Genomic DNA, 13,383 nt, shown 5'->3' on the forward strand with positions numbered 1-13,383 from the left:
TGCAGGACTGCTCCAGAAACATGTCATGGAGACTATGGAATTATTGATGGCACTATATAGTGCATAATTCGAAATTCAGAATTCAGACACTCAAATAAGATGGCAGAAGATATATAGAAGAAGAAGCTAATATAGCCAGCTGTTCTCCCCCTGCTTCCAGTCTTTATGCTAGGCTAATTGTCTCCTGGCTCAATAGATTTATATTTATGAGCTTGGTATCCATCTTCTCATCTAGCTCTCAGGGGGGCAGCAAACAAGCCTATTTCCCAACTATTTGAACTATTGCTTCAAAATAAAAAGTAATTGGCTCATGGCTTGACAAGTTTCAAAGAATCACATTAGTGTTACAGTTCTTTGCCCAGGTCCACACAATAGAAATGAGACTGATGCATTATGTATTGTACAGATTGCTGATGTTATGACTTTGGAATAACATTTTAGAAGTGATGCATGCAAAGTGAACAAGAGCGATAGTAATGCAGCCAATAGCTTTGGCACCAGGGTCATATTCAAGCACACTACTATAATGAATGGCTTATAGGCAGACCCTTGTCACAGAGAGATAAGAACATCTGCAGCTAATAAGATAAATAATACATTTATCTAATTCAGGTGTGCCAATATGCAAGCACTGTCAAGTATCAATTATACTGTCAAGCACCTAAATCAAACATAGCCATTGTTAATTTTATTGGTTGCAGCTGCCCATTATACAATTTGTGTGGATTTGATATGACATTGTTATTAATGTTGTGTGTCACACAGTAATTTATACTCGCCCCTGGCAAGTGCACATACAGAGACAAACACAAAGAGGAAACTTCAGTGACTTCATTACTGCCATTCACAACGAAAATCTATGTATTCATTATCCCCCTCCATCTCTTTACCCATAGCACTTGTTTTATATCCACCAAACCACTTGTCTTTCTGATTAGAAAGTCACCAAGAGTGGGAACACACTCAAGGGCATAGAAGCAAGAATACCAGCTTTTCTCTCTGATAAGCAGTTGCTAAGTGAGCAAAACAACTCCAGTAAGAGATATTTGTTGGTGAATTACTGAATAGATTTGACTTTATTTGGATGCAAAGGAAATCTTTGTATACAGATTAAATAAGAGTACTTGGATATGTTATGTGGGTAGAAATTGGCATGTGTGACATCATTTGATACTCGGTCCACAGCAGTGTACATGTCCACACTGTCAATAATCATTTACAAGCACTGTGATTGGTCTGTATATGCACCTGTGTCTTTTTTCCTGCCACTTATTCAGTGCTGAACACCTTTCTCTTTTTTCAACATATTCACTGATCTCATAGACCATCTCCTCTTCCAATATAATTTCCTTCTTGATAATACCACACAATTCACTTTTCCTCATTTCCAATGAATTTTTAATGTTCACATAATTTCTTTTGGTATCGAAACACTGTCTGCAATTTTGTAAAGGAAGGGGTATGCACAAAATAAATTGGCTCATACAATGTGTCATCTGAACACTTCCATCTCAAAAACTGCCTCCTTCCTCGAAGGCACTGATAGTGTTGCACTTGTTTGTACACATGAAAAGTGTCAGAAATAGTGTATTACTTTCACACATCCACACACCTGGCCAATCACAGTGTGGCATTGGTATGAATATCAGAAAATTGGTTCAGGAAAGATATCGAAACAGCCCCCCTATCTGAGGTCGGACAGGTGTGAGGGGAAGAGATTTCAGACATTGTCAGATGATTTGACATGAACTTCAGCTGAAGTATAATGATGCAATAACTCTGAAACTGACCGTCCGACAAGCATGCACACTTCACGCAGTGATTATCCAGGTGTGCAGAAGTGAGAAAGTAGGCTGGTGTGAACTTTTATCTCAAGTTTATTTTTTCATTCTTTACACAACTATTTCTTTCACTTTTTGTGTGTACAAATGTCTAAAACACTAGGAATATGTTCCAGGAGAGACTGTCTGCGGTTGTCCCCATTTGTATAAGTCATTGTGTCTCGCCCTTCTCTACCACTGCAGGCTTTTCAGCATAACTTCAAATGTGGCCATTTGGAACAGTTATTAACACTGGAGACGTGCTCCGACGACAATTTGTAGAAAGTAGTTTGAAGCGTACTGAACCTTTTAAAGTGACCTCTGAACTCCCTGCATAACCAATACATATGAAGAGAAACAATTGAATCTCCATGAACACATGAACATATAAAATTATTATTATTATTATCCAGCAAAATCTAGTGTCTTTGTTGACTTAAGGCATATTTAGCTGGATCAGGTCTAGATGTGCCTATCATTCATAATATTTAATCCTTGGCTGCCATTTTGACCCAACTTGAGTGATTAAATGTCTATCAAGGGAATATTTCTCTTCATATAACGGGAGTAAAGTGAAGTCAAAAAAGTGTTCAAAGGAATGAGAACAACAGAAACTTTTAGAGTGAACTGTCTTGCATTAAACATCTTAATGAAAATATTATTATTATTGTTTCTCAGATGACAACATTTCTTCCCTTTAATATCATAAAACATTCATAAAACATGTGAAAGAGGTCATTTGATTATTAGTCATTTTAATCTGTACATTTGCCACAGAAAACATGAAGCTGTTCTATTTTTATTTCTTATCCCTGTGAAGTGAAACCTATCGAGTTCTTTTTAGAGGAGACAGCCTACTCCACTGAAACTCAAACTCATTTTGACAATTCCTGACTGTGTGGGAGGCGCTGTGCCAGATATACACAAGCAGCAGGACTCTGAAATCAAAAAGAAGGAAAAAAATGTTTTAAGACATTCCAGCGCTTATCCTTTAAGGCCCTGAGCACATCATAAATGTGAAGTCAAACAGCTAAAAATGTCACTCTGACAAAGCCACACCAAGAAGTAACTCCTCATGAAAGAATGTACTGTGCTTGCTGAGAGATTCATACACAGATCAATATGTACTTATTTTGACAGGCATTGCTCCAGAGAGGTACAACTGACATGTTGTGATTCTTTTTTTTTTCTTTTCTTTTGAGTTAAAAGGTTTTCAGCCTTATTATCCAACATTATAAATCAGGAAATGGATGTAAAAAAGAAACAGCAGGGATGATTGTGTCAAGAAGGGGGCGAAATTCTGCTTTTCAGAACTCAATCTGTCTCTATTTTCGGCTCAAAACCATCTTAAGGCCACTAGCTGAAATGGGCCCGCCCCAGAGCACTCAGTGGGGTAGAAACTAAATCCAGCAATTCACTGGAAAAGAAAAACAGTTGCTTCACACAAAAAAATAAAAAACAATTATTAATCGCTTAGAAGGATTATTGTTAGTTACTGCGCTTTGAAATGTATAATTTTCCGTGAAATGTATCATTTCAGTCAATCACACAGCAGTCCACCCAGAGTGTACTCTGACTCATCATCAAATCAATGAGCTTTTCTTGTCTTTTGGCCTCAAGTCTTTTCAGATCAACTTTCTCTTTCAAGAATCTCACAGAAGCTTTCCAGTGAACGGACGTACTGAAGTTGACTTGCCATCCAGACACCTTCTCGGGATTTAATAAAATATTGGATATTGGCTGCAGTTTTTGTGAAAGGAGTGTATAAAATGTCAAAAACCAGACAGTTCAGTGAAAGGTAACTCTGTCAGTTCGACTGATGACTGCTGTTGACTGTTGGTCAAGAACATCTCATTTATCTTTTTAGAAGAAAAAACTGCTTTCTAATTCTAATTAATTATTTATGTTAATTTGTGTTACTACATCAACATTGTTGTCCCTCTGACTACTTCCTCTTGCTCCCTAGTGCCGCCTGTCTTTTCCACATCTTTCCCCTACTCTGTCCTTGCCTGCTCTCCCACCATATTTTGATGATAAGCAGGAGAGAACCAGCTGGTTCCCGGTTTGTCCGTGTGATTATCAAAAATGCCAAGTAAACCAATTCCATTAGCCATTTAGACAAGCAGGGTGACCGTGGGCATGTGGGATTAGGCTTTCACACTCAAACACATACACATATTAACACACAAATATACCACTAGTGGTCCAACGCAAGACACAAGGTCATGACATTTTCATGTCAGGACAGGATGAAAATAGAAAGAGGGCCATGAGCTGGACAGACTGAGGCACAATGAGTCAGTGGGCTGATAACACAGACAGACTGAATCAGTGGGCTGAAAGCAGAAGGCAGTTTGTGGGAGTGTGTGTGTGTGTGTGTGTGTGTGTGTGTGTGTGTGTGTGTGTGTGTGTGCTACATTCTTTAAAGGGGGGAGAGACAGGAGAGGAAGTCAGAGAGATGATGTTCTCAGGTTTTTAGGGGGTTAGCTGCAGGTGGTGGACACCAGTCCTGCAGGTCCCTGTGGATGTCTGCAAACTGTTCTTCAACCTCAAACACATGGTAAAAATAACTCCTGTGTCTTTATCCCAATTACTGTACATTTATTTCCTCCTTCCCTTTCTCACACACACATACACACACTGTTTCTCTGCTGTCTTACAAGTATATCCTTACTCATATCATCTGTTTTTTTATTCAGTTTATTTTTAATATTAAGTATGTGGAAGAAGAGTTGAGGGAAACTATTTGTTTAAAAGCTCAACATTTCTTTCCTTTGTCAATGTAAATGTTTACAGACCAAATTATACCAGTATGTATCGTACTGTTTTTACATTTGTGCTTGCAATTTATTGTAATTTGTTATGTAAATTCTTGAAATGTGTATTAATTAAACATATTCTCTTTACTGCTCTGTCAAGGCATCTCATCTGCATCTAACTGGCTTATAATAAGTGAAATACTGAAATGGCCAACAGCCTCACAGGAACTGTCACAGCAATACTCCAACAACAGACAAGCAATATGAGGAGAGGAGAAGAACACTATGGTGTGATTCATGAGGTTTGGCAGTGAGGTTTGGCAGCAATGACTTCTCCACAGGGAAACACTGTCCTCTTGTGGCAAATGTTTTGAATTGAGATTGTCAAGAGCATATAATAATGATAAGATTTTACGAGAATGAAAACTGAATGTGTCAAATTCAAAACAGACAAACCTACCTAGATATAGTTCAAGCACAAGCACTAATTTGTTTTGTGGCATTCAAAACTAAGATGGTGCCTTACTTAAACTTTTAAGCAACTATGCACTAAAAGATCAAGCATACCAAGACTAGAAAAGTTACAATTGCTTTGTAATCCTTAAATGATAAGGCTGATGGCATTCTATATTTTTTCCTATTGTCAACAAAGCCCATGACAATAACAATACCAACACTAAGTATAGTATTGCTCATGTAGCCAAAGCCTGACATGGCTCATTCATCTGTGCCATAGATCTCCATTGTTGTCCAAAAACTATTAAACTCAAATTAATGAGCTACACTGTCGCACTAAGTGACATGTTTCTTAGTAGTAATGGGCATGGACACTGTAGTTTGAGTATATCCCATATGCTGCACACCATCCTGCTGCCATAAATAATCCCTGGAGCACTGAATGTGTATTGAAAATACACTGCTGAAAATAGTCCCCAACAAAATGCACTATAGTCTTTACTCATGTTTTAGTAACATTTTCTGAAACTACAGTTCCCAGCTGTTTTAGGATTTATTTTGGGGATGAAGAAGCAGAAATTTTTCAAAAAAGGCTCCAAATGCAGATAATATTTAGATATAGTTATATTAGTATATTTAATCATTCCTCCTGTCCATACTGACCATTAGAAGATTCCTTCATAATGCACTTACAATGTAAGTGATGGGGATCAAATTCCAAACGCCTCCCTCTGTGCAAAAATGCATTTAAAAGTTTGTCTGAAGTGAATATTAAGCTTCATCCAAATTAGTCAAATCAAGTAGATATCTTTCAATGTCACAGTCTTTTCAGTGCAAAATTCCTTGTTTTTGTTACTATTCTGCCGACGCAGCTCAACAGGGAAACACTGTCCGAGGAAGCACAAAGAGGGAATTTGATGCTAAAAAGACTGTAAATGTGGCAGATATCCTCCTAATATGACTAACTCACACTGCTAAAGCCTCATATAAGATTCAGATAAACTTTTTAAATACATTTTTGCACAAAATGACTGATTTTGCCCCCCATTAGTTACATTGAAAGCACATTTGAAGGGGATATTAACAGCCAGTATGAACAGGAGGAATGATTACAGCGAGCAAAACCTCTTTCAGTGCTCATTTGGGCACCTGACTGTTGTTTTAAGACACATTTAAAGAACTGTACACCTATCCTTTCATAAAATAGATGAAAAGAACTGAAAAAAAGGAAAGGTTACCTCTGGTTGGAGTTTACCAGGCATCACAGAGAAAGATTGAGCTCGGCTGACCTTTTGTCATAGAAAAGGAATTAATAGCAGAGTTGATTAGTTGCTGTAAATGTGATTTGGCGGGGATGACCGTTCTATACGTTCACGTTCTATGTCCACGCTCCTAATCCCGGAAGTCAGGAGTCGTCGTTTGTACGTCACATATTGTCACATCCCCTACAGCGCGAAAACTGTACTTTCACATCTGAGCTGCACAACTGTAACAACACTCTGCTGTGAGTTGAATTCTTAGCATAAATACGACTGTAGACTACTGCTATTAACGAAAGGCATTCTTGTTTTACTCCATAGAGGTGCACTCTCTTGAACAGTGTGTTTGTTAGCTGGTACGTAGCAGGATAGCCAAACTTACGTTGTTAGCTAGCATGCTGACTTTAATGTGAGTAAGTAACTTTAGCTTCTCTCACATTCAACTCATTAACATTGGAAAATTAACGACTGTTAACTTGCATGAACAGCTACCTCTCAATACCGTATCCACGTGGTAATACAGACTATTTCGGTGTTTATGTTTTAATTTACAATGAAGTTTTGGAAACTGGGGGGTAGTTGTTGTGTGATTTCCCTTAAATATGTATTTTAACTTCATCAAGAGATCAGCATAGATGAGATGAGCCAGGCCTGCGCAGAATCAATGAACGGCGACCATAGCACAATGCACGCAGGTGTTACAGTGTATTTGGTGACCCATCAGATTGTGTGACCTGCAGTATAAGAAGAAGTACTCAGATACTTTACTTAAGTAAAACTATCAATACTACAATGTAAAAATACACTATTACAAGTAGTAATACTGCATTTAAAATCATGCTCAAATAAAAGTATAGTATTAGTATTATTAAGTAAGTATTACCAGCTAAATTTACTTAAAAGTACTAAAGTAAATACTAATTTTGCAGAAATTCAGACACATTTTCTGCAAAATAAGTACTTTTACTTTAGTATTTTAAGTAGGATTTTAAGTGCAGGACTTTTACTTGTAATGGAATATTTTTACATTGTGGTATTTATAGTTTTACTTAAGTAAAGGATCTAAATACTTCCTCTAACACTGCAGGTTACAGAATATGATGGGTCACCAAATATGGTGTAACACTGGTTAGAATTGTGTCTGACTTGGGTCTTGTGTCTAATTTACATCCCAAGTCCCTTAAATTGCATTCATGTTCCCTCACTTGCGTCCTTTCCTTGGATCTTAGTCCCTCCCAACCAGGATGCATGGAGAGACAGAAGGGGTGCTTTTAGGAGTTAGGAACCCCAGGTGTATCCTACGCGGAAGTTTTTTTACACCCCTTTGATCGAATGAGTTTATTGATTGGTCAGCTAACTGTTGTTGTAATACAGTAGATTAGCAGAAAACTACCTGTGGAACAGGAATGATGGCACCAACAGCAGCTGATCATATTTATTCATAAAATAAAAATGACCAAATCATAAATCAATCACAAAAACACTCTTCTAACTTTATTATTGTTCTTCATAAGCCAAAGGGTTCTCCTTTCTTCTTTTTGGTTTCAGTAGGCCTATATCTCAGCTCCTTCAGAAAAATATGATGCCAGACAGCTGCACGTCTCCTATAAAATCATCCTGAGCCTGAAAGGGACGACAGACTTTCACAGACTAGATAATCAACATTTTATTAAGACATATTCTGCAGGCTACAGCTGTTTTTGTTGCTCCTTTATGTCGATCGTGTTCTTTCAGTAATTAACAGATTTAAGTTGTCTATTTGTGTTTATTTATTCTGTGACAGACAGACGCTGCTATAGATCTATAATCAAATGGTAAAAATTGGAGCAGTTATCAGGTGTTTTTCTTCCAGCTATCACTATGTAGAAATTATTAAGTAAGTGTTAATTATTGTACATGAATTTTAAGTTTAAAATGTGACATGAAGATTCTCATCTGTACATATGTGCAGCTCTGACAGTCTGAATACTTAACAGATTGGCTAAAAGATATGTCTATTTCTGTTTTTCCTCCCCTCTTGCATTTTGAGTGGGTTTGATTTGTGTTTTATTTTATTTATTTGTTTGTGCATTACAAAATACTTTTTATACAGTATGCACACAAAGACATATAGGCACGAAACAAACTTTTACCTGCATATACTCAGCTATTCATTCATTTAAAATAAATAAAGATTTGTGCAGGAGAGGTAGGAAGCTAAAAGGTTATACAAAGACCTCTTGCAAAAACTCAAGACAAGATAAATTCCATAGAAAAAATAGTCATTTTGTTTTATTTGAATTTCTTCATTTCGGGAATGAGATGTGAATGAGTTTGATTCATCTGATGGCAGCTGGTGGTCGACATGTTGACTTCCAAGTAGTGATCCACTCGCTGCAGTGGTTAAATTTCTATGTAAAATAGCCTATTTAGCCTAATATTGGAGATTACAGAATAAATGCTGTTTTGATTATTACAAGGTACTGGGTAATTTTAATGGACTGTACTCTTATCATACAGAACATAATTAAGACGATGTTTAGTGAGTAAAGTTACTACAAGCTTGATTAGATTGATTTGATAACATTTTATTAAATCAGATGTAAATTTCTGTGACTTCCTGTATATTCTAGGCTGCTGGAAACTGTTCAACTTGACTGCAGCTCTTTGTCATTGCCCCCCCCCCCGCTGCTGCCACCTGATCCCGTTCACTTTCAAGTCGAGGCCCAGTTCATCTCAAACAAGCCTATTGATCTTTGTTAACTGATTGAAACTGTGCAGGGGACACTTATTTTGATTGTTCCTGTACTTGAATCTAGAGCCACAACAATTAGTGGATTAATCAATTAGTTGCCAACTCGTTTTGTGTCATTTTTTAAGAAAAAATGTCCAAATTCTCTAATTCCAGCTTCTCAAATGTAAACATTTTCTGGTTTCTTTAGTATTCAGTGACATTAAACTGAATATATTTGGGTTTTGGTTGGACGGGACAAAACAAGACATTTGAGGATGTCAATTTGGGCTCAGTGAAACTGTCATCAACATTTTTCACCATTTTCTGACATGTTATAGACCAAACAGTTAATTGATTTATAGAGAAAATAACTGACAGATTAATTGATAATGAAAATAATTATTAGTTGCAGTCCTACTTTAATCCTGTTTATAACAAAACCATAGGACATATGTGGATTAGAGGTGATATAGTCTTAACTGATGACAAATAAAACACAAAGTAATTTAATAGTAACATTTTTCACCCAGTTATTCCTAAACCGTTTCATGTCAAGACCCTGTTCACAGACACTGGGCCTGTTTCAGCCACATTCAGTGTCTTTTGCTACAGGACTTGACAAATGTTTGGACTGTGTTTTAAGAGATAGGAGCAGAGAAAGTGAAACCTCTTACCAATAACAATTAAATTAATATTGTAATAGTAAAAAGAAATAGTAATTTTGCTTGGTATCCCTGGGACACACTCAGTGGGAGTACTTAGGTCCCATTTTGGGAACCACAGGTACCCTATAAGTAATATCAAAGCAAACTCAACTGCCTGCTGTGCTGAGTTGTCAGACATAATAAAGGCTTTTAGCAGATGCATCACTGCACAAATAATGTACTGAAGTCAATGGATTATGCCAAGTGAATGTTAGACTGCCATTCATTCAAAATGTACAGGATAAACAACATGTGTTGCCCAACTGCCCTGGCTGTGTCCAATGCTTTTGATTAAAGATGAAACTCATACAGATTACATACAGAACTAACACAGTTGTACAGAGTAAATTGGGATGAGTTTAACTGTTGACCGAGATTGTTCATACTGTGGAGTTCTTACATACAAATGAGTTGTACTATCAATTGCTTGGTGAAAAACTTGTCAGAATTGTCTGCAGATCAATTGGTGTCCCCTACTGTTCTTTGATTGAAATACAGCCGCTCAAAAAAAAAGAGGAAAATTGTGTTCACTTTTTCAGCAAAGTACCTTTTAACAATATAAAGATTCTTTTGTAAAGGCATTTTTTGCTAAAAGAGTTATCAGTGTAAATTAGGAGATATAATGTGCAAACAAACAACAACTTCAAAACCCATAATCTGCAGTCAGCAGATTAACTGATATTTCTGGTAACCGCGACAAACCTGTTTGTCTATGTGGCTGCAGCAGAATTTTAAGGTGGTATTGCTCATTAGAAGTCAGCAATGCTCCACTGCTATATGTTCTTCAGCTAATCTCAGCGAAATACTTGGCATGGTCCATCTTGTTTTCATTGCTGCTACTGATTAAAGTTCAGTGTCTCCCTTTTTTCTGTTTTTCTTTCAGAAAGCAAAAATGTCGAAAATAGACAAGATGAGCATCTTAGGGGTGAGGAGCTTTGGGGTCGAGGACAAAGACAAACAAGTCATCTCTTTTTTTACTCCTCTGACTGTGCTGGTTGGACCCAATGGAGCGGGGAAAACGGTACGAGAACTTTTGAATGAGAGTAAAGGTTGACAGTAAAGCGTGACCTCTCGAGAATGAACAAGACAGTTGACAGTATGCCTCTGAGATCATTCAGAGATCAGTTCATTGGAATAAGACTTGCTGGTCTGATGATCTGTCCTCTTTTTTTCATATTTTGCAAGTGGCTACTGCAAAAGTTTGGTAGAATATTACTGAATGATAAATGCAACTCTCATGTTTTGATTCTTGTTTATTGTGACTCCTTTTTATTTTTGTTTTCAGACTATAATTGAGTGCCTTAAGTATGCGACATCAGGAGAGCTTCCCCCTGGATCTAAAGGAGGTGCATTTGTTCATGATCCAAAGGTGAGCTCACTCTGTTGTATCAGGGTTGGCACTGAATGAGTTTCAGTAGCTGAATTTATACATTTTTAGAGCAATTTTCCATAGGATGTCGTTCTTCTTGACTACTTTACAATTTAAATTCTTCTATAATAAGCAGGTTAGGTTATTTTACTCAGTCAGTGATGCATTGGGCATCAAAAGTTAGTTGACTCTTAACTCCTGTGCTAGAAATCTTTATCAGCATGTGCCAAATTCATCTTCTACAATCCTGTCTGATCTTATGTGAGATGTATCAAGGCGATCTATGTTAACTTAAAAGTCATGCTGTGTGATTCCAGGATGCCCATGAGACGGACGTGCGAGCACAGATTCGACTCTTATTCACCGACGTCAAAGGAGAGAAAGTGACCATCCAGCGCTCCATGTCCTGCACTCAGAAGGCAAAGAACTACTCCTTCAAAAGTTTAGAGCAGGTCATCACCAGATTAAAGTAAGCCCAAAGTCTGAAGTTTCTTGACCTATAAAAAAATCGATTTTTCTTAACTGATATTAATGTTACATAGCCCCTTTCTTTATGTGTGACCTCCATTGTCATTCATCCAGAGACGGTGAGAAGGAAAGAAGCTTGTCGTCCAAGTGTGGTGAACTGGACCGGGAGATGATTTCTGCACTGGGTGTGTCAAAACCTGTGCTGAATAATGTCATCTTCTGTCACCAAGAAGAGTCTAACTGGCCGCTTTGCGAGGGTAAAGCACTCAAAGAGAAGTTTGACTCCATCTTCGCTGCAACCAAGTAAAGCCAACTCATTCTTACATGTTCGTGTTTTTTTTCGTATATCTCCATTAGAAGGACTCTGTATCACGATCTCTTTCTCCTAGGTATATCAAAGCTTTGGACACGATGCGACAGCTGCGTCTCAAACAGGGCCAGACAGTCAAAGAGTGTCAGGTGGAGCTGCGCTACTTGAAGCAGAACAAGGAGAAAGCCCAGCAGATTAGAGACACCGTGGCCACAAAGGAGGCTCAGCTGATGGCCTCTAAAGACAACGTCCAGCAGATAGAGAACCAGATTGATCCACTTGAGGTGGGTTAATGATTGTGTGTTTGTGTTTTCTTTTCATCTTACAGCTGTAATCATCAAACATAGTGCATTTGACCAAACAAACATTTTAGATATTTGACTATGAAAGTTAATTGAAAGGTCTGTAGTACAACTGTCATGTTAATCAATTTCTTTTTCAGAATCGACTGACAGATATTGACTTTAAACTGGGGAAGGTGATGAAGCTGGACAACGACATCAAAGCTTTAGACAGCAGGAAGAAACAGATGGAGGAGGACAACAAGGAGCTGGAGGAAACCATGGAACAGGTAACAAGGAACAATATGTACATATGCTAACAAATATCAGTTTTAAATTTTTATGATGGAAAAATTGAAAAGAAATCATTTTATGGAGAGCTTTGATGGAGAGTTTGAATGGAAAAACAGATGCATGTAGGAGGGAACACTGGTTTCAGCACCAAAATCACTGCTCACCCTCCACTGATTGTGGAGGCTAAAATGTTTTGGGAAATATAACAAGAGGTTTGAGATAATTAAAGATGGATAAAAAGAATGAGAGGGAAAATGAAATGCATGAATGAAGATTAGGTTTAAAAGAGGAAATTGCAGCAAGTTTGTTTTTCTAACACTTGCTTAATAGTACTCCAGAGTCCACTCTGTAAGAAGTGTCATTATCCTAAATGGGGAACTAATAAAAAGACTGAAGATGGTGAATGAGGCTGTTGTAATTCTGTAATGACAAGCCAGTTCATCACTGGCCTGTAATGATATGAATGTCTTTGACAACAGTTTGATGTGTCTGCTCTCTGCCAAGAACGTCTTCCTTCCTTTTGTTTGGTACTTCTCATCCATATTCACGTGTGTTTTGAAGAGTGTTTGTTGTTGTGGGGAAGTGAAAGTGTCACTGAATGTGACAAGTGTCACAAACAACATGGCTTTCTGTTTCAAAAGTAGTTGTAAAACATGAAACAATTCAAATCAGAATGGAAGATCACCACGAGGTGCTTGTTTTGTGCTGTAAAGCAATTAAACATTTCCTGTGAAATAAAATTTATAGATGCTGTCAGTTTTGTGGCCAGTGATCTTGTTTGTTTATTTAAGGTGCACAAATTCTTCAAACTTAATGTAGTAATCATGTAACACTTGCATGTGTACACCTGTAGTAAGTGTATGATATGTTTTTAACCAGATCCATAAGTGCATATATTTTTATCACGGATGGCCCCTGTGGAGTCAAACCTCTGACCCTGACAGTTTGTA

At 37.5% G+C, this 13,383-nt stretch overlaps 1 protein-coding gene across 1 annotated transcript in view; it reads left to right on the forward strand.

Moving 5' to 3' along the window:
• Window positions 1-6,432: 6,432 nt before the first annotated feature.
• Window positions 6,433-13,383, forward strand: part of rad50 (RAD50 homolog, double strand break repair protein) — a 32,014-nt gene continuing 25,063 nt past the window's right edge. Inside the window, exons 1-7 of the mRNA XM_067608466.1 lie at window positions 6,433-6,539; window positions 10,595-10,732; window positions 10,997-11,080; window positions 11,398-11,549; window positions 11,663-11,851; window positions 11,938-12,142; window positions 12,301-12,429. Of these exons, the coding sequence (XP_067464567.1) occupies window positions 10,604-10,732; window positions 10,997-11,080; window positions 11,398-11,549; window positions 11,663-11,851; window positions 11,938-12,142; window positions 12,301-12,429 (888 nt within the window). The 5' untranslated portion in view covers window positions 6,433-6,539; window positions 10,595-10,603. The remainder of the gene's footprint in view (window positions 6,540-10,594; window positions 10,733-10,996; window positions 11,081-11,397; window positions 11,550-11,662; window positions 11,852-11,937; window positions 12,143-12,300; window positions 12,430-13,383) is intronic.

Source organism: Thunnus thynnus, chromosome 13 (assembly GCF_963924715.1).
Source record: "Thunnus thynnus chromosome 13, fThuThy2.1, whole genome shotgun sequence".
Classification (NCBI taxonomy): domain Eukaryota; kingdom Metazoa; phylum Chordata; class Actinopteri; order Scombriformes; family Scombridae; genus Thunnus; species Thunnus thynnus.